The 20,972-nt window shown below is 31.6% G+C and overlaps 4 protein-coding genes across 7 annotated transcripts in view; 1 reads left to right on the top strand and 3 right to left on the bottom strand.

Moving 5' to 3' along the window:
- Positions 1-41: 41 nt before the first annotated feature.
- Positions 42-4,634, bottom strand: LOC123674158. Its single transcript, XM_045609073.1, has 5 exons — positions 3,523-4,634; positions 3,289-3,472; positions 3,037-3,054; positions 1,660-1,939; positions 42-50 (listed from the first exon to the last, which is right to left on the bottom strand). The coding sequence occupies exons 2-5, from the start codon at positions 3,396-3,398 to the stop codon at positions 42-44; spliced, it is 417 nt and encodes a 138-aa protein (XP_045465029.1). The 5' UTR covers positions 3,399-3,472; positions 3,523-4,634.
- A 1,196-nt stretch (positions 4,635-5,830) lies between these two features.
- Positions 5,831-9,589, bottom strand: LOC123674165. Its single transcript, XM_045609086.1, has 3 exons — positions 9,318-9,589; positions 7,673-7,952; positions 5,831-5,839 (listed from the first exon to the last, which is right to left on the bottom strand). Exons 1-3 carry the CDS (start codon positions 9,422-9,424, stop codon positions 5,831-5,833), a joined length of 396 nt encoding a protein of 131 aa, XP_045465042.1. The 5' UTR covers positions 9,425-9,589.
- A 3,931-nt stretch (positions 9,590-13,520) lies between these two features.
- Positions 13,521-16,789, top strand: LOC123683437 (CWF19-like protein 1). The gene is made up of 8 exons (XM_045622486.1): positions 13,521-13,716; positions 13,787-13,947; positions 14,005-14,103; positions 14,161-14,372; positions 14,428-14,743; positions 14,913-15,113; positions 15,174-15,412; positions 16,467-16,789. The coding sequence occupies exons 1-8, from the start codon at positions 13,691-13,693 to the stop codon at positions 16,764-16,766; spliced, it is 1,554 nt and encodes a 517-aa protein (XP_045478442.1). The 5' UTR covers positions 13,521-13,690; the 3' UTR covers positions 16,767-16,789.
- A 1,048-nt stretch (positions 16,790-17,837) lies between these two features.
- The window catches only part of LOC123682409 (Down syndrome cell adhesion molecule-like protein Dscam2), a 237,327-nt gene continuing 234,192 nt past the window's right edge, over positions 17,838-20,972 (bottom strand). For 2 of the 4 annotated variants that reach the window (XM_045621027.1, XM_045621022.1), the window contains exons 22-24: positions 20,888-20,960; positions 20,593-20,673; positions 17,845-18,710 (exon numbers count right to left, since the gene is read on the bottom strand). In XM_045621027.1, coding sequence (XP_045476983.1) covers positions 18,385-18,710; positions 20,593-20,673; positions 20,888-20,960 — 480 coding nt within the window. In that variant the 3' untranslated portion in view covers positions 17,845-18,384. Of the gene's footprint in view, positions 18,711-20,592; positions 20,743-20,887; positions 20,961-20,972 lie in introns of all 4 variants that reach the window. The other 2 variants (XM_045621012.1, XM_045621018.1) reach the window with 2 other exon arrangements.

Consider the following 20,972-nt stretch of genomic DNA (forward strand, 5'->3'; position numbering starts at 1 on the left):
TGATTTCAGTCTTTTCATCAATATGCCCCGTATCAGTCATGTCATGAAAACTAGAACCAAAAAATCATTTTAACAGTTTGATTTCCAATTATAAAAGGTTTGAAGAGAAAACAATTTCAACAAACACTGAAAATTTTCATTCAAAAGTGTTCTTCTACAAAATCGAATTTTCAAAAAGTTATTTCAAAGGAATATTTCACAAAGTGTGACATCTTTGTAAAAAGTATTGTTGCTTGACTACATTAATTTTCCTAGTTAGAGAATTTGAAAGAGAAATTTCAATATCACATAATAGACTAATCAATAAGACTTTATTTATGGACAGAATTTATATGCTTTTTGAGGTAATGTTTCAGATAGGCTGCATAATCACATAAGTAACATTTATGTTCTTTTTTATTCAAATGGACAGAATCTATATGATTTTTGAGGATATTCTTCTGATTGGCTGCAAACTCACATAAGTAACATTTATGTTCTCTTTTATTCAAATGGACAGAATCTATATGCTTTTTGAGGTTATTCTTCCGATTGGCTGCAAACTCACATAAGTGACATTTATGTTCTCTTTTATTCAAATGGACAGAATCTATATGCTTTTTGAGGACATGTTTCTGATTGGCTGCAAACTCACATAAGTGACATTTATGTCCTTTTTTATTTAAATGGACAGAATCTATATGTTGTTTGAGGTTATTCTTCTGATTGGCTGCAAACTCACATAAGTGACATTTATGTTCTTTTTTATTCAAATGAACATAATTCATATGAATTTTGAGATTATCTTTCTTGTTGGCTTCATAATCATATAAGTAACATTTATGTTTTTTTTTATTCAAATGTACAGAATCTATATGCTTTTTGAGGTTTTTCTTTTGATTGGCTGCAAACTCACATTTATGTTCTTTTTTTATTCAAATGGACAGAATCTATATGCTTATTGAGGACATGTTTTCGATTGGCTGCAAACCCACATAAGTGACATTTATGTTCTTTTTTATTCAAATGGACAGAATCTATATGCCTTTTGAGGACACATTTCCGATTAGCTGCATAATCACATAAGTGACATTTATGTTCTTTTTTGTTCAAATGGACAGAATTGATATGAATTTTGAGATCACCTTTCTTGTTGGATGCATAATCACATAAGTGACATTTATGTTCTTTCTTATTCAAATGGACAGAATCTATATGATTTTTGAGGTCGTGTTTTTGATTGGCTGCAAAATCACATAAGTGACATTTATGCTCTTTTTTATTCAAATGGACAGAATCTATATGCTTTTTGAGGTGTTGTTTCTGGTTGGCTGCATAATCACATAAGTGACATTTATGTTCTTTTTTATTCAAATGGACAGAATCTATATGCTTTTTGAGGCTCTTTTTCTGATTAGCTGCATAATCACATAAGTGACATTTATGTTCTTTTTTATTCAAATGGACAGAATTCATATGAATTTTGAGATTACCTTTCTTGTTGGATGCATAATCACATAAGTGACATTTATGTTCTTTCTTATTCAAATGGACAGAATCTATATGATTTTTGAGGTCGTGATTTTGATTGGCTGCAAACTCACATAAGTGACATTTATGCTCTTTTTTATTCAAATGGACAGAATCTATATGCTTTTTGAGGTCATGTTTCTGGTTGGCTGCATAATCACATAAGTGACATTCAAGTTCTTTTTTATTCAAATGGACAGAATCGATATGAATTTTGAGTTGAACTTTATGGTTGGCTGCATAATCATCTCTTCCATTCAAATGGACAGCATCTATATGCCCTTCGAGATTGTTTTTCTGGTTTAAAGCAAACTCCCCTTTTTCATATTTAATAGACGATCTTATTCCCTTCTCATCAGTGTAATGGTGAACAATATCCAAGAATTCAGTCTTTTCATCAATATGCCCCCAATCAGTTGTGTCCTGAAAACTAGAACCAAAAAATAATTGTAACATTTTGATTTTCAATTATAAGAGGTTTGAAGAGAAAACAATTTCAACAAACACTGAAAATTTTCATTCAAAAGTGTTCTTCTACAAAATCGAATTTTCAAAGGAATATTTCACAAAGTGTGACGTCTTCGTAAAAAGTATTGTTGCTAAACTACATTCATTTTCCTAGTTAGAGAATATGAAAGGAAATTTCAATATCACATAATAGAGTAATCAATAAGACTTTATTTTATAGAAATTATTGAAATCTTCAAGATCTGATCTACACAATTTCAAAATAAATAAATTTTGATCATTAGGATCTAGTATCTGTGTATCCTAGAATATTTGAATTATAGCGAAATAGAGAAAATTATTATTAAACGATTTATTTATTGATCGAAAATACACAATACAATGATGTGCATCTCACAAAGGCAATCGAGTTGCCTGTTTGTGAGCCCGATTTAGATCAACCGTATTTTCACAATTCATAGCCAACAAGAAATAAACAATAACAAAAGCAGAAAAAGTAACAACAATTATCAAATACCAGCAAATGAAATAAAATTGCCTTAATACAAAAAATATACAAAAATCAATGAAACTCAGCCGCAAGCCACCTCTTTAGTTTATTCTTCCTGAAATAACCATCATCCAAAACCTTGAGTTCATTTGGAAGAGAGTTGAAAACACCTATTGCTCTAACAATGCTACTTTTGGAACTTACAGTCCTGTATCTTATAGGTAATTGAATACTCTTGTTTCTAGTGACACTTCCTGCTCTTAAAAATTCACTCTTAAGGTTTCCGTAATGGTATATCAGTGATTCCAGTGAAAACAATTTTTCAATATTTAGGGGGACGTCCCGAACAACTTTCAAGATTCTTTTTTGTTGAATATCAAGAGGTTTAAACAATTTCAATAAGCTCTATCCCAAGCAAATTGTAAATATTTTATATTATTCAAAACAAAAGAGATGGTCAATATATTCTGACATTTTTCTTTAAAATCAAGAGATTAAGACTAATAGGGATTAAAGGCAAACAACGGACTTTTTTTAAAAGATCTATATTGCTACAGTTTCGTGCTTACTTTGGACTCTTCCTCTGGCTAAAAAATGAACAAGAAAAAATTAGAGAACGAAAACTACAAACAGAACTAATACCAAAACAGATCAGTGTAGAAATAATTAAAACTTTCAAAATCGTAAAAACACATCTACTTAACTGAAGAGACAATATGCCAATTTCTCTCTAGAAATAACTTTTTTTACAATGAAAAAAGTGAAAGTGAAAAAAAATGAAATTTAGCCTACAGTATAGAGAAAAATTAATTAATGCTTACTCCAAGTCCAATGAGTTTCCTTTTTCATAGCTATCATCATCTTCTCCCATTTCCATCTTTACTCTGTGATGATTATTTTCATCTAGGAAAATTTTTGAGTATGTTTCCATTTCTGGCTTCAACACTTAACGTAAATTCTTAATTGTGAAAATAAATATGTACAAGTACAATTCGAGAACTGTTTGTTCTGTACATAGACCTAATATCCATATATATATGGATATTAGGTCTATGGTTCTGTATTATCTCTACTGTTCATGATAGCATGAAGCTTGCCTTTTAGGCGACACTAAATTCCGGGAAAACCTCGGAGGCGTTCGGCAAATTCCGTTGACAAACGGTACTTTCAAATAGGCGGTAGATTTGAATATACGCTTAATAAAAGAGCTTGGCGGATGTTGGATCATAGTGCGACTATTCAGACTACATGAATAGAATGTATATATATATATGTGAATACAATCAATTAGGAACGAAATTTTTTTCCTATCGATCCTGAATTTTCTTCACCGACTAAAATATTTATATCCCCACCACACTCTTCATGAAGAAATAACAACCATAGATAAGTAGATGTAGATAATAACATAGAAAAATGAATATTTGTCTATGCTCTATATCAATGGTTCCCAAAAATTTTTTTTTCGTGGACCCCTTTTAAAGCTTCACTAGTTTCGGTGGACCCCCATCTTATATATAAATCTACAACCTTTTTTTCAGTTGAAGAATTGCTTGGAAAACAAAGAAAGGGCTATAAAATTAAATTCGGTAACACTGAAGTTTTTACAAATGGTACAGATAAGAGTATTTGTATGTGAATTAAGGTACCTATAAATAGGAGTTTTAGTAAAAACCAAGAAGAGGCTAAAACATTCGGAATAAACGGATAACGTTTTTGACCATGCAAAATCAGGTAGTTTTTATTTGATAGCGTTGAATATTTTGAAATAACTCAATAAAATTGGATATTATAATTTAATAATAATAGCGCCTTAATTGCAAAAAAAACAATAATACATGATATTGTTTTTTTTTTGAGGATTACATTATGGCACTACGCGCAGTTTGGTGACGAATCCCTGCCTATATTTTTATTCTTTACAATCGAAATCAGAAAAATTTTCGTGGACCCCCATTAAAAACTTTGGACCCCCATTTGTGCTTCACGACACCGTGGACCCCCTTCGAGACCCCTGTGGACCACCGAGGGTCCGCCTGGACCACATTGGGAAACACTGCTCTATATGGTGGGTTTATGCACCAGTCCTAAGAACTAAGGACTAAAAACTACGGAATAAGAACTAAACCTAAGAAATCAGTGGCGTTTATGCACCCTCTTGTTAGTTCTTAGTAAAGGCATGCGCACGTGCTCGAATTACTTTCTATTTGTTCTATACTTTGATGTTTGACATTGATATTGAATGTGAAAATATAAAAATTTAATTTTTCCAAATACACCTAATACTTTTCATCGATAAACACGAATAACGGAACATAAAATGATAGAAACTGGTACTCGTTAATATTGAAATTCTATGCGGCGCACGCGCACTTCTATATTTCAGCCAAGTCCTTAGTTACAAGTTGGCCTGCTAGTAGTGCTAGTGTTAGTTCTTAGGAAACGTGCATAAACGCCCTCATTAATTTGTTAGCGTTCAATTCTTAGTTCTTAGGACTGGTGCATAAACCCTCCAAGTCACTGTATTTATTTGAACTTTGCAACGGTAGTTGGAATCATTTCTAATAGTAAGTCCAGAACAAATTACTCAATATTCTATGATCTGTAGTCATAATTGAATGTCAAAATCTATTTGTTCGATGTGCGAATGGCTGAGTCCTAGCACATAGTAAAGGATATAAGAAGAAGAAGAAGAATGTCAAAATTATTAACCTAATTTTCATATAACCTAGAAATTTGTATTTTATGTTTATAAATATATTACAAGAATATGCAATTATAAGCTCATGGCAGAAGTTTTTGTTATATTTTTTGTATTTTATCGAACAAGTAACTGCAATAATACTAATTAAAATCAGCAAACATAGGTTCTGCGGATAAAAAGCGAATGTAAATTTGAGCACAGTTTTTTCTATCAAAGGGTGTTCTAATTGAAGGATTGTAAGAGTATTTTTTTAGCCTTCCTGCGGTGATTTTGAGGAAATATTCAATGCCTTATTAGAAAAAAAACCAACAGTATTATTGAGAAAAGCGGGCGGTCTGACATACTATCAAATCTCAATAACAACAACCAATCAACTAATCAACAACTCGAATGGGTGGAAGCAATATTTAAATCCTCGCTACCACAGAACACCAAATATATAAGAAGTGCTAACGCCGTACTAAATAAAGGCAACAAATGGCCGATATTTTGTCCGCCATCTTTGAGTGACCGACCCGTCGGGAAAATTTGAATATGAAGACATGACAATTCATTGAAATTGTTAGAATATTTTTAGAATTTATTTTAGGCTCGCTACAGCGACGCTGAGTTTGGCGGGCTTTCTCATGGAACATATAGTTGCGTCTCATTTTCTTACACTATTCAGTCTGAAATTTCATTCATGTATTAAAAAATTTTAAATTACAAGATATGAAATTAGCTTCCAAATTTTTGTGCAAGAATCGAGATTCAACTAAGTAGATGATTCATAGATTTCTCTTGTCTGGAGGTCACTGATATGAAGACGAAGTGACTATTATAATAGGGAAATAATTGCCTTTGATATTTTATCTTCCATCAATAAGTCCCACTATAGGATCGAATATCTTATATGAAGCACAAAAAAACATGAATTCAATATACAACACAACTCTACACAATAAATAATTCATAATATAACTAAAACTACCAGCTTGATAAAGTTATTAGTTATCACTAATGAAAAATTAAAAAAATACTCCTGGACCTCCATGTTTATTTGTAGAGTGACTTAATAAAACATAGTGGCTTAGTGACTGAATGAAATGGGCCTCACATTTTGAATAAATCCCAAAAATCAGGTAAATGGAGAATGTAAACAAAAAGCCGCCATATTTAGGCTCAGCCAATCAAAAACGAGACTAGGCTTGTCGACATACTGTGGTTTATAAAGTCACTGAAGAATCTTATCATCGAGGTAGAATAGAGAGGTGACGCAATTAGCTGTTATCCTGCCAGAAAAAAACGTGTCCAGTATACATCTTCCTTTACTCTGACGGTTTTAAAAAAAATACTGCAAATTTTATACAACGGTTTATTATATTTCCTTTCATCATCAAATATGCAAGCATAATGACATAAGTAATTCTCTTATGTTCAAATGGACATAATCTTTATGCTTTTTGAAATTATTTTTCTGATTGGCTGCAAACTCACATAAGTGACAGTTATGTTCTTTTTTATTCAAATGAACATAATTCATATGAATTTTGAGATTATCTTTCTTGTTGGCTTCATAATCACATAAGTGACATTTATGTTCTTTTTTATTCAAATGTACAGAATCTATATGCTTTTTGAGGTTTTTCTTCTGATTGGCTGCAAACTCACATTTATGTTCTTTTTTTATTCAAATGGACAGAATCTATATGATTTTTGAGGTGATGTTTCTGACTGGCTGCAAACTCACATAAGTGACATTTATGTTCTTTTTTATTCAAATGGACAAAATCTATATGATTTTTGAGGTGATGTTTCCGATTGGCTGCAAACCCACATAAGTGACATTTATGTTCTTTTTTATTCAAATGGACAGAATCTATATGCCTTTTGATGTCACATTTCCGATTAGCTGCATAATCACATAAGTGACATTTATGTTCTTTTTTGTTCAAATGGACAGAATTGATATGAATTTTGAGAATACCTTTCTTGTTGAATGCATAATCACATAAGTGACATTTATGTTCTTTCTTATTCAAATGGACAGAATCTATATGATTTTTGAGGTCGTGTTTTTGATTGGCTGCAAAATCACATAAGTGACATTTATGCTCTTTTTTATTTAAATGGACAGAATCTATATGATTTTTGAGGTGTTGTTTCTGGTTGGCTGCATAATCACATAAGTGACATTTATGTTCTTTTTTCTTCAAATGGACAGAATCTATATGCTTTTTGAGGATCTTTTTCTGATTAGCTGCATAATCACATAAGTGACATTTATGTTCTTTTTTATTCAAATGGACAGAATTCATATGAATTTTGAGATTACCTTTCTTGTTTGATGCATAATCACATAAGTGACATTTATGTTCTTTCTTATTCAAATGGACAGAATCTATATGATTTTTGAGGTCGTGATTTTGATTGGCTGCAAACTCACATAAGTGACATTTATGCTCTTTTTTATTCAAATGGACAGAATCTATATGCTTTTTGAGGTCATGTTTCTGGTTGGCTGCATAATCACATAAGTGACATTCAAGTTCTTTTTTATTCAAATGGACAGAATCGATATGAATTTTGAGTTGAACTTTATGGTTGGCTGCATAATCATCTCTTCCATTCAAATGGACAGCATCTATATGCCCTTCGAGATTGTTTTTCTGGTTTAAAGCAAACTCCCCTTTTTCATATTTAATAGACGATCTTATTCCCTTCTCATCAGTGTAATGCTGAACAATATCCATGAATTCAGTCTTTTCATCGATATGCCCCCAATCAGTTGTGTCCTGAAAACTAGAACCAAAAAATAATTGTAACATTTTGATTTTCAATTATAAGAGGTTTGAAGAGAAAACAATTTCAACAAACACTGAAAATTTTCATTCAAAAGTGTTCTTCTACAAAATCGAATTTTCAAAGGAATATTTCACAAAGTGTGAAGTCTTCGTAAAAAGTATTGTTGCTAAACTACATTCATTTTCCTAGTTAGAGAATATGAAAGAGAAATTTCAATATCACATAATAGAGTAATCAATAAGACTTTATTTCATAGATCTTCAAGATCTAATCTACACAATTTCAAATTAAATAAATTTTAATAATTAAAATTATTGCAAAATAGAGAAAATTATTATTTAATTTATTTATTTATTGATGGAAAATACACAATACAATGATGTGCATCTCACAGAGGCAATCAAGTTGCCTGTTTGTGAGCTCGATTTAGATCAACCGTATTTGCATAATTTGTAGCCAACAAGAACTAAACGATAACAAAAGCAGAAAAAGTAACAACAATTATCAAATACCAGCAAATGAAATAAAATTGCTTAATAAAAAAAAATAAACAAAAATCAATGAAACTCAGCCGCAAGCCACCTCTTTAGTTTATTCTTCCTGAAATAACCATCATCCAAAACCTTGAGTTCATTTGGAAGAGAGTTGAAAACACCTATTGCTCTAACAATGCTACTTATGGAACTTACAGTCCTGTATCTTATAGGTAATTGAATACTCTTGTTTCTAGTGACACTTCCTGATCTTAGAAATTCACTCTTAAGGTTTCCGTAATGGTATCTCAGTGATTCTAGTAAAAACAATTTTTCAATATTTAGGGGGACGTCCCGAGCAACTTTGTTCTTATCAATTCTCAAGATTCTTTTTTGTTGATTTTTCAAGAGGTTTAAACAATTTGAATAAGCTCTACCCCAAGCAAATTGTAACTAAATATTTTATATTATTCAAAACAAAAGAGATGGTCAATATATTCTGACATTTTTCATTAAAATCCAGAGATTAAGACTAATTGGGAGTTGTCTTGTGAACATGATATATGAAATCAATCGGATTGAAGGCAAACAACGGATTCTTTTTTAAAGATCTATATTGCAACAGTTTCGAGCTTACTTTGGACTCTTCCTCTGGCTAAAAAATGAACAAGACAAAATTAGAAAATGAGAACTACAAACAGAACTAATACCAAAATAGATCAGTGTAGAAATAATTAAAACTCTCAAAATCGTAAAAACACATCTACTTAACTGAAGAGACAATATGCCAATTTCTTTCTAGAAATAACTTTTTTTACAATGAAAAAAGTGAAACTGAAAAAAGTTAAAATTTGACCTAGATTATCAAGAAAAATCAATGAATGCTTACTCCAAGTCAAATGAGTTTCCTTTTTCATAGCTATCATCTTTTCCCATTTCCATCTTTACTCTGTGATGATTAATTTCATCTAGGAAAATGTTTGAGTATGTTTCCATTTCTGGCTTCAACACTTCGTAAATTCTTAATTGTGAAAATAAATATGTACAAGTACAATTCGAGAAATGTGCACGTAAGCATGAAGCTTGTCTTTTCTTTCCCGACTAAAAATATTTATATACCCACGACACTCTTCATGAAGAAATAACAACCATAGATAAGTAGAATTAGATAATGACATAGAGAAATGAATAATAGGCGAATCAAGATAAGCGCTACGGCACCTGGGCCACCTGGTGACTATTAGAGTAACTAGAAATGTTGCCATGGTTTGCCTCAGAGATAGTCAGCCCTTTTCATTCCTCTGAGGTTCTGGCATTTTGCTTTGTTTTTGTGTGATATTCTACAAATATTTATATATTTTTTAAATCATTTCAATAGTTCTGAGTCGTTCGAATCGCTATTGTTCTTCCTGGGAAAAAAAAGGTCAAATATCAAGTTCCATGCTTTCCCTCAAACTGGTAATAAATATCGTGTTTGGATGGAAGGGAAACTGGGGAGTAAAGTGCTGATGGATCGACAAAAAGCTTGGCAACTGAAATTCAAAATCGTTAAACCAGTGACAAGAAATATGAAAGTATGTTCCCTGCATTTTATCGATGATGAATGTTCTAGTAGTAGATCTGAAGGATTGAATCAAAGAAATATCAACAAAGAAAAACTTATTGCTGAAGAATGCTCTAGTGAAGAAATCGAACCTGCTCTACAATCTACTTCCCAAGATGAAATCGAAGCTGCACAAGGTCTATTACAGCTTCTTCAGGGTCAGCCTGATTATAATGGGCCTAAAACTTTCAAGGATTTCGAAGTGCAAGTGAATACTCCTGAAGTATCTTCTTTGTGTGATCTGATAACAACAGATAGTGCTCTGAACAGTTGTTTTTACTGGTCTCAATAATATGAAACTATAAGATACAATAGTAGAAGCAGAACAATCTATTTACAGTGATCAAAGATCAGATCGTTTAACAATCAAGCAGTGTATTGTTTTAGTTTTAACAAAATTGAAATGTGATCTTTCATATGTGACATTATCTGTTTTATTTGGCATTTCACAAGAATTGTGCCAAAGATACATTGTCTTCAAATCTAAGGTACCTTTACACAATATTGGAAAAATTCAGACATGTATTCTGAAATTCTATATATTTTTTTTCAGGGCACACTGATGATACTTCTCTATCACATTTTAATTATTTTAAAATAGTCGTATAATATGCCGAATATATTTTCAAAATAAATACATCCCATAAGTGAAATATTTTCAATTGAATTCTCATTATTTTTTTATGATTCATTAGTCAAGCAATAATTTAATTCGATAAATAGGTATCGATATGAGTAGTTTTAAGTAACCTAGTTATTTAAATTTATTTTTAGAAACATTTTATGTAAATTGAGTTATCTCTTAATAAATAAAAAAAATGGATATGCGACTTTCTGTAGTATTCCCAAAAATATTCAATACATTAGCATTTGTAATATTTTGTTGGGACTGTATAATTGAAGGATAATGTGAAATGATCAATTCGGATAAGTAAAAAAACCATTCAACTAAAGTTTATTAGTCATGCAAATAACATGTAACATTTTTATTATGTGACCAGCATTTAAAACTTCTTCACCTTCATAAACACTTCTAGAAGTGTTTGTACCTTTAAGATACCCCAAGTATTCTACTCAGTCTTGCCATTTGGACCTAAAAAAGGTACTATTAGAATCCTGTAGTATAATAATGTTGATTGAACCGTTCACATATTATATGCACACGATTGTTATTCGTCATATTTCGAAGTCTTCCATCCTTGCATAACTTTCAATACCACTAGACTGAACTGAAACAAATGATGATATCTACCGCCTTTACCTAAAATGAAAATAAAATATACACAGTAACACACTTGTTCACTATAGAAGTCTGAAAAGTTTTTATATTTATTGTAAAATCGAATTTTAATAACGAAAATACACACACAACTAATACAACAAAACACTCCAATGGCAACATTTATAGTTCTACGTTTGCTCACCTTGGCGCTGCATTCTTAATCTCAGATGCCTATAATAATAATAGAGAGTTATTGCAACGCACAAATAAGCGATCTTTTATTACAGGATCTCTTATTTTGACATGTACTCATGCGCATTGAGTCAGATATTAAGGATTGTTTAAATCTAAATACAGGCCTCCCTTACTTTATTTAAATACAGGCGACCAACTTTTATTTAAGGATCGTTTATTTTGACAGATATCTGTTTATGCCGAATATTTACCGTCGTTATTCAGCAAGAACTAACCTATAAATATTTGTAGCTGTTTAGGTAAACAAAGTAATGAAGTGAACTTTTTGAGAAATTTGCATTTTATTTCTTGATTTTGGGCATCTGTGGAAATTTCATTCGAGAAAAAAAAATGTGCTCTCAATAACAAATTTTTCAAGAACTTATACGATTCTCAACGAAACATATTTAATTTGAACCACCTACTAAAAGAATTAAAAATAATACTGATAAATCCTGAATTTTATTAGAAATAAGAATTTCCCTATATGTATAATGTAGTATTGTTAAAGCATAGTATAAGGAATTCCTTATACTATGGTTAAAGAATGCTACTGCATACTGAATATTATTTTTTTATATTGAATATAAATAATTCATTCTGTAATATGGACACACCAATGGGATTGTTTTGAAAGAAAAATAATAAACTTGTTACCTAAGTACTTTTTCATATATTGAATCAACATAGCATAAAAAAAGCAAATCACAATGCAAAACCAAATTAATTATCAGTAATGTTATTATAACATTATACGTTACATACACTTTTTTCAAAATTATTGTAGGAAAAAGTACAAAAATACATAACATAATTCTGTTAAACAAAATAATCTTCCAATACTGGTGGTTTCACAAGAAAGAAATACTTGATTGACTTCCATTCGAACTTGATGATACTTCGTCAACAAATTTCTCTAATAGTTCCATCGATAAAACCCCAGTAGTTTGGTACAGCTCCTCCCATATTACGAATTGGTAGACTAAAAACGAATTAAGGTAATATAATATATAATAATTTAAGTTTAATTCAGCTAATAGCTTACCTGTACATATAGCTGATAACTATTTCTATAAAGCCACTTATGTGCATTCAAATTATCTTAGAAGTGTCCATGATTTTCCACAATGAAGATTGCAGTTATAAAAATGAACTTCGATAATGATTGCGATACTTGTAGTAAAAATTTTCCAAGTCAACTAGGTAGTCGATTTGTTTGAATTGGTTTTGATATATTTTCTACACCAACTGTATCTATTATGAAAAATCAATTCCTCAATAATGGTCCCAGCTAAAATTGCTAACGCTATTTGTTCTTTCATTTTCGATTTTGAACTTTTACCAAATGAATTATTTTATTTATCAGAATACAAAATAAAGGTGACAAATTATAAATATGTCAAATTTAAAGATCTGTCACTTTACTGACTTTCGTTAAAAGCACCTTGCAATAGTTCACTTTTAACGTCCACGATAGAGGATCCTTTATTACAGGATCCTTTAATAAAAGATCGCTTATTTGTGTGTTGCAATAACTCTCTAATAACATTTATTGATCCTTTAAGACAAACAAGTATAGGACAGGTCATAATAAAGCAAAAGAAAGAAAACTCAAAAAGATTAAACTAAACAATATTTGCAATTGACTTTACTCGTATAATTTCAAGTCATTGTCCTATTTCTCTATGCTCTATATGGTGGGTTTATGCACCACTTAGAATAGTGCATAAACGTTCTAATTGATTTGTAAGAGTTCAATTCTTAGTTCTTAGGTTTAGTCTTAGTTCTTAGGACTGGTGCATAAACCCACCATAAGTCACTGTATTTATTTGAACTTTGCAACGGTAGTTGGAATCATCTCTAATAGTAGGTCCAGAACAAAATACTCAATACTAAATCTAACACTGTCGTATTCCTTATCTTCAATAATATGGATAAATTCTCTTGGGAGTGGAATAAATTTAAAAATTCCACTCCCAAGAGAATTTATCCATATTAAAATACTCAATATTCTATGATCTCTACTCATAATTGAATGTCAAAATTATTAACCTAATTTTCATCTAACCTAGAAATTTGTGTTTTATATTTATAAATATATTACAAGAATATGCAATTATAAGCTCATTGTAGAAGTTTTTATTATATTTTTTGTATTGTATCGAACAAGTAACTGCAATAATACTAATAAATATTTGCAAACATGGGTTCTGCGGATAAAAAGCGAATGTAAGTTTGAGCACAGCCTTTTTCTATCAAAGGGTGTTTTAATTGAAGGATTGTAACAGTATTCTTTTAGCCTTCTCTGCGGTGATGTTGAGGGAAAATTCAATGCCTTATTCAAAAAAATCAACAGTATTATTAAGAAAAGCGGGCAGTTTGACATGCTCATTTGTGTGGGAAATTTTTTCGGCATAAACAATAAAGAATTCGATGAGTACAAGTTAGGAAATAAGAAAGGTTTGTCTTTAAAATTGGGAGAAAATAATATGTTGAAATAATACAATGTACTTGTAGTACCTCTGCCTACCTATATACTGGGTCCAAATAAAGCAGATCATGTGAATATGTACCCCGAAGAGGATGAGGAGCTCTGTACAAATTTATTTTATTTAGGTGAGCATGTCGACTTTAGACAAAAGGTTTTTATTTCTGTTAATCTTACTATTCTAGGTAAAAGAGGACTATACACAGGTATTAATGGGTTGAGAATTACTTATGTCAGTGGAATTAGTAGTTCTGCTTCAAAAGAACCATTCAATTATGATACGAATGACATATCTGAACTATTTGATCTATGTGTACGAGGCAACCCAGCTTTTAGAGGTGTTGATATTTTGCTAACCTCACAATGGCCTGCTCAGATGCTGGTTGATCCTGAAAAGGTAACCAGTATCTGTAATCTACTTTTTAAAATAATTATTGGTTGAAATATTTCAGACTAAACCACTTTATGCAAGTGCACTACCAAATTGGTTGATTATGAAATTGAAACCTAGGTATGTAGTGAGTGGTTTAGAAGGAAAATACTATGAAAGACCCCCAATGAGGATACCTACCTTAGGAGACAATGATTCAACAGTCGAGATTGCAACTAGATTTATTGGTCTTGGACGGGTTGATAATAAAGAAGGTGCAAAATGGTTGTATGCATTAAACTTAACACCTATAGATAAAATGAAACTTTCTGAATTGATACAGAAAACCACTGATGAGACTCCTTGTCCATTTACATTTGACGATTTACAGAGTGCAGGTCAGTTTTTTATTTATGATTATTTTGAAGGACTTTCTCAGTTTTTTCAAATTATCCAGGAAATACCTTTATTACTTAAACTCTAAGGGTTTTCCAATAGGAATGAATATTTTAGATGAATATTTGTCTTTCCTACTATTGGAGTCTACTTAATATTTTCTACTTTCAGTTTTTCAAGTAAAAAAATCATCTGGAACAAAACAGTATTTCTATGATACAACACCAATTGAAGAACCAAAAGCGAAAAAGCAGAAGAGAGAAAAAATTACATTTGATCAAGAGAAATGTTGGTTCTGCTTAGCAAGTCCATCTGTCGAGAAACATCTTATTATAACAATTGGAGATCATTGTTATATGGCACTAGCAAAAGGTATTTACTTATATGTTCTTAAAATAATTCATATTTCATTTTATTGTGTTTTTGCTATAGGTGGTTTAGTTGAAGAGCATTTCCTAATTTGTCCCATACAGCATTACCAAAATAGTGTAAATCAGCCTGAACCTGTCAGAATAGAGATGAACCAGTTCAAGAAAGCACTTGTTAAATTTTACCAAAGGGAATCTAAAGTTCCTATTTTCTTCGAAAGAAATTACAAAACCTCCCATATGCAATTACAAGTGATTCCAATACCAGAAAAAGCACAAAGGGAATTGAAAGACATATTTATGGTAAAATACTTTCATTATTCTTTTCCCTTTATGTGTATTCCTTGATATATATCCACTTATTTTCAAGAAAATTTGTCTCTTTCATTCATCACAAATGTTTTCGGGGTGTTAGTTTTTGTATTTAATTCATTTTATTTATTCAAATTCACTTTAAATAATTCATTGTCGCACCATCCTTCAGTAACACCAACTATGAAGGCCACCTAAAAAGTAAACCCGAAATAAATATTTATATTTGATTAGGAGATTGAATAAGAAATGCCTTGATTTGTTCATCATAAAAAGTTTTTGATTTGTTCGGTTGAAGCATTTTGACGTTTCAAAAAAGCATGTAATTTATAGTTATTTATGCAAAAAGTGGATGTTTATTGCACTCGACGTGAAATTGTCACAATTGGACAACACGTCAAGTGCAATAAACAATTTTTGCACGAGTTGCATACAACATTTTTTCTACGTTCATGAAAAAAGCAAAAAATGGTTTATTGAGGTGCTGCACTAGGTGTAGAAAAATGAAAAGCGCAACTTGAATACTTTATTATTAATAATATTATTAATATTATTTGCATTGAAACAGGAACTAATACGTTACGAACAATTTAACTCAAACTTTATTTTTACCCTCAATGTTGAAAGTGAATGAACAATTGGTGCAATTTTCAATATGAATATTTCGTAGTGAAGTACTTTTTAAATCCACTTCTTGATTTGTTACTGCTGTAAACGTTCTAGTACTTGGTAACTGTACATCGTTATTTCCTTCAGGCTGAAATATTTGTTTTGCAACACTGAGTTTGTTTGCATGTGATTCCTCTACGTATCCCTCCGCTACTGTCGACGATTTCCATCAGCACGTTGAAGTAGAATGACAGATGAGTGCAATAAAAACTTTATGGCACTAGTGCAATAAAGAACTTCTTTTTCCACTAAATATAGTTCAATAAAGTTTTGCTTTTTGCATGAATATAGAACAAAATATTTTCAAATCAGATTTCAATCGAAAATCATTATTTGAATGAACTATTTTGATACCAATACTAATTTGTATTTTCAGGATGAAGCAGAAGCCAATGGTTTCAATTTGACTGAAGCTGATAGCTTTGAACGTTTGGAGGAAGTTCTTCCACCCAAAACTCCCTATTTTCTTGTGGAACTACCATCGGGTACTGTTTTATATAATACAATCAAAGGAAACTTTCCAATCAATTTTGGAAGAGAAGTTTTGTGCACTGGCCCTGTTCTAAATTTACCTGACAGAACAGAATGGAAGGAATGTTGCCTCGGTAAAGAAGAAGAAATAGCTCTAGTTGAAAGAATAAGAACAGATTTTGAACCATTTGATTTCACTATATAGAATAAAGTAAGAAGTATTTTGTATTTTGTTTTCATTTTCTTTCAATCCTAAAAAGAATCGTTCCTGAGAAAAACGAATAGAATGTTTGACAGTATAAAAAATTTGAACTATTCATTAATTTCTTTAATTCTGTGGTTATTCCGTTCATTCTTCCACATCTTGTAGAACAAAATCGTGCGAGAATATATCAGAAACGCACAGTTTTCATGGTTATATTTCATTATTATATGTTGGTATTCCGAACTTTCCGCCATGGCTTTATCTGTCAATTCATCAATTTGCGTTGAAGAAATCAGTTCTGCCAACCAACATTTTTCAATGCAAAAATCACTAAATGATATTTATGGAAATATTTCATTAATTTCAATTAAAATGCAATGAATTAGAGAAAATAATGTATAATACTCGTACAGAAGGCTCATTCTACCACTCGTTCATTCCAAAACTCGCCACTTCGTGGCTCGTTTTTGAATTTTGAACTCGTGGAAGAATATCAATGCCTTCTGCACTTGTTTTATAAATAACTATTCTTGATAGTTCAGACTTTTGAAAATGATATAAATGAAGTTGAAAACACAAAATTGTTATTAACTGTGCAAAAAAAGCCCTAGAAACTTTAATCATTCAAGTCTGTTCTCACTTAATGAGAAATTAACTGAATAGGGATAAAAATCTATAATAGTCATTTATTATACAAGTCAAGAAGGCATTGATATCCTTCCACGAGTTTAAAGTTTTGAATGAATGAGAATTGAAATGAGCCTTTCAATGAATTTTTATTAAAATTAATGGAATATTTCCATAAATACCGTTTAGTGATTTTTTCATTGAAAATTGTTGATTGGCAAAACTGTTTTCTGTATCATAAATTCGACAGATGATAGATAAATTCGTGACAGGAGAATCTCGATTTCCAACATAATAATAAAATGTACCCATGAAATCTGTGTGAAACTGTCTTTTTCCTTATTATTATGTTCTACAAGGTATGACAGAATGAACGGATTTCCAACAGAATAAGAGAAAAAAAGTTCAAGCATTGTGTAATATGAGGAGAAATAGCCATATTTCAACATAACAGTTTATTGAATTGTAATAAATACATATCTGGGTTATTAGTTATTTATAATTGAAATTTACAAATTATATCAGCTGGGTTTTATAGAAGAAATTTATAATTTCACATCGATTTGAAAGTACTTGATTCCAAAACGTAACGCGAAATCTAGTAGAGAAAATAATAAAGGATTTCCCAACATTACATAACAATCTATAAAATCTATAACATACATTTGTTACTATTCCATTTTTGTTTCTTGTCTTTAATTCTCTTTGGCACACCAATGAGTTTCTTTCACATTAGGATCCGCTAAAGGCACCAACCACTCTTCTAGTCATCCACAAACTGTACAGTATCCATTCAAAATATGTAAACATAATACAATATTTTATTTTAGTGCAAACAACAATTTTCTAGAAAATTCGTTATGGGGTTCATGAAAGGTTGTTGCAATCGGCAAAACAAAAGTTTGTCATAATTTTTTCATACGGTACCGTTACGACGTCAACAATTACCACCAAATCTTGCAATTCAAGTCTTATCCGACTTTTTTTATTCTCATACGTTGATCTGGAAGGCTTCTCTAGTCAGTTTGGTCATTCCTCTCGCTCTCACCTTCTCATATTCTGATTCAGTCATTTCTCTGGGTCCTCCCAAGTCCGAAAACCTGCTAGGAGGGTGGATTCTATCGTTAAAGCTTGGGGCGTGTGATATACTAAAAGTTGTTTCATCGTTGTGACTAGAGTAACCACTGCTACTTCTTACATGTCTCTTTCCTAAAGCAGGTACTTTGTTCTTTCCCTTTTTCGAAGGATATGGCTTCCTTCCTATGCTACCAGAGTGTGGAGAAGTTTCGGAAGACGATGACGTTCCTTCAGCTCCTCCTGGGAAAAATTTGATCATTATCAATAAGTACATGATACGCACATCATCATCAATGCAAAAGGTTACTCATTTTTTTGGGATGAGTATTACAGGAAGGATGAAGAGATTGGATGCGATTTCAGTAACACTGGAACAGTGGTCCGTGCAATATCATACAGGGTGTCCCATAAGTGGCACGTCACAGTGACACCGGAGGTAGGTCAGCTAAAGAGGGACCTAACCAGCCTAACATGACCCCACTAAAAGTTGCATGGTTTTCGAGTTATTACCAAATTACGTTTTTTAGTGAATTTTCACCTTTTTTAACATTGTGAGGGTCAGAATTCTGCTGGAAAGCTCTCGAAGCTTATTTTTTTTGTTGTAATGGAATCTTAAATAGTTATTTAAGATGACATGAGTATGATTCTGTCAAAAAGTTATGTGGATTTCCGTAAATTAATGGATAAATCTTGATTTCAATTGCTAGCAAAACGAGAACTTCGACTTTGGACACCTGCTTTGAAAAAAAAATCCTTGAAACAAAACGAGCAAGTAACATCAAAAAATTGGGCATTTTAGACAGATTTAGAAATGGTACAATACACGAATCTTATGCCCATAAAACTAGGAATTTTCATCATTTTACCGATGCCCTACTTAACTAAGTTGAAACTAGGAACCCCGCTATCAGGTAATTTTGCCGCTTGCTATGACATTACATTTGATACCGGGCTTTGTTATTATTTGTTAAAGTCGCAAAAGGGAAAAAGATGGATTAGGGGAAGCGAAAAAGGAATATTATTGAAAAAAAAGGTAAATTAATTAAAAACAGACTTAACTTTCGATTATTTATTTAATTCTTAAATCTAACTTACAGTAAATGTTCAAACTGTTTCCCTCGGACTCTAATGCATAAATGACACCGTTTTATAAAATTACGATTCAATTTTCTTAAACTAATTTCCGATATGGTCCGGGCTGCGTCGAATACGCGTTCAATAAGAAGCGAGGAAGAATTGCGTGAACGCGTATTCGACGCAGCCCGGACCATATCGGAAATTAGTTCAAGAAAATTGAATCGTAATTTTATAAAACGGTGTCATTTATGCATTAGAGTCCGAGGGAAACAGTTTGAACATTTACTGTAAGTTAGATTTAAGAATTAAGTAAATAATCGAAAGTTAAGTCTGTTTTTAATTAATTTACCTTTTTTTTCAATAATATTCCTTTTTCGCTTCCCCTAATCCATCTTTTTCCCTTTTGCGACTTTAACAAATAATAACAAAGCCCGGTATCAAATGTAATGTCATAGCAAGCGGCAAAATTACCTGATAGCGGGGTTCCTAGTTTCAACTTAGTTAAGTAGGGCATCGGTAAAATGATGAAAATTCCTAGTTTTATGGGCATAAGATTCGTGTATTGTACCATTTCTAAATCTGTCTAAAATGCCCAATTTTTTGATGTTACTTGCTCGTTTTGTTTCAAGGATTTTTTTTTCAAAGCAGGTGTCCAAAGTCGAAGTTCTCGTTTTGCTAGCAATTGAAATCAAGATTTATCCATTAATTTACGGAAATCCACATAACTTTTTGACAGAATCATACTCATGTCATCTTAAATAACTATTTAAGATTCCATTACAACAAAAAAAATAAGCTTCGAGAGCTTTCCAGCAGAATTCTGACCCTCACAATGTTAAAAAAGGTGAAAATTCACTAAAAAACGTAATTTGGTAATAACTCGAAAACCATGCAACTTTTACTGGGGTCATGTTAGGCTGGTTAGGTCCCTCTTTAGCTGACCTACCTCCGGTGTCACTGTGACGTGCCACTTATGGGACACCCTGTATGTGTGCGTATGAAGCGTTCGGTTAATAGAAGATCAAGAATACTGCATGGTACTGACCTCTCATTCTTTGGTTGAAGGACATGAGCTCTTGGCTTGTGGCCCTTCCATCTTCCGAGTCCGAACCAAGAGTGTCATATTCTGAAATAGGTAGATGAAGTGTTAGAATCTTCTTCACTTCTGAGTCAGTGCTGCCCAGGTTATCAGACTCTGAAACGTAACAGTTATGGGGTAAATAATAATTTTTTTGAAGATATATTCCCTTAATATATTTTGGTATGTGAGCTATTGGTGTTTATGTTAGGCAGCATCAACCCTTCTTAGTGTTAGTCATACATTCTTCAATGAACTTTACCTTGACTTTCTGAATGAGGATCCCTAAGTCTTCCACCTTTTCTTCTAACCTTAGTATATTCGTGTTCTTTATTCTGCAAGAAGAA

Source organism: Harmonia axyridis, chromosome 1 (assembly GCF_914767665.1).
Source record: "Harmonia axyridis chromosome 1, icHarAxyr1.1, whole genome shotgun sequence".
NCBI lineage: Eukaryota > Metazoa > Arthropoda > Insecta > Coleoptera > Coccinellidae > Harmonia > Harmonia axyridis.

What these genes read in the sequence shown, in the direction of transcription:
- LOC123683437 (XM_045622486.1), top strand. Translation starts at nt 13,691, where the DNA reads ATGGGTTCTGCGGATAAAAAGCGAAT. An exon ending in CAAGTTAGGAAATAAGAAAG is followed by an intron (nt 13,948 to 14,004) that starts GTTTGTCTTTAA and finishes ATGTACTTGTAG; the next exon opens with TACCTCTGCCTACCTATATA. An exon ending in TGCTGGTTGATCCTGAAAAG is followed by an intron (nt 14,373 to 14,427) that starts GTAACCAGTATC and finishes GAAATATTTCAG; the next exon opens with ACTAAACCACTTTATGCAAG.
- LOC123674158 (XM_045609073.1), bottom strand. Translation starts at nt 3,398, where the DNA reads ATGGAAACATACTCAAAAATTTTCCTAGATGAAAATAATCATCACAGA.
- LOC123674165 (XM_045609086.1), bottom strand. Translation starts at nt 9,424, where the DNA reads ATGGAAACATACTCAAACATTTTCCTAGATGAAATTAATCATCACAGA. An exon ending in GGAAACTCATTTGACTTGGA is followed by an intron (nt 7,953 to 9,317) that starts GTAAGCATTCAT and finishes TTTTGGTTCTAG; the next exon opens with TTTTCAGGACACAACTGATT.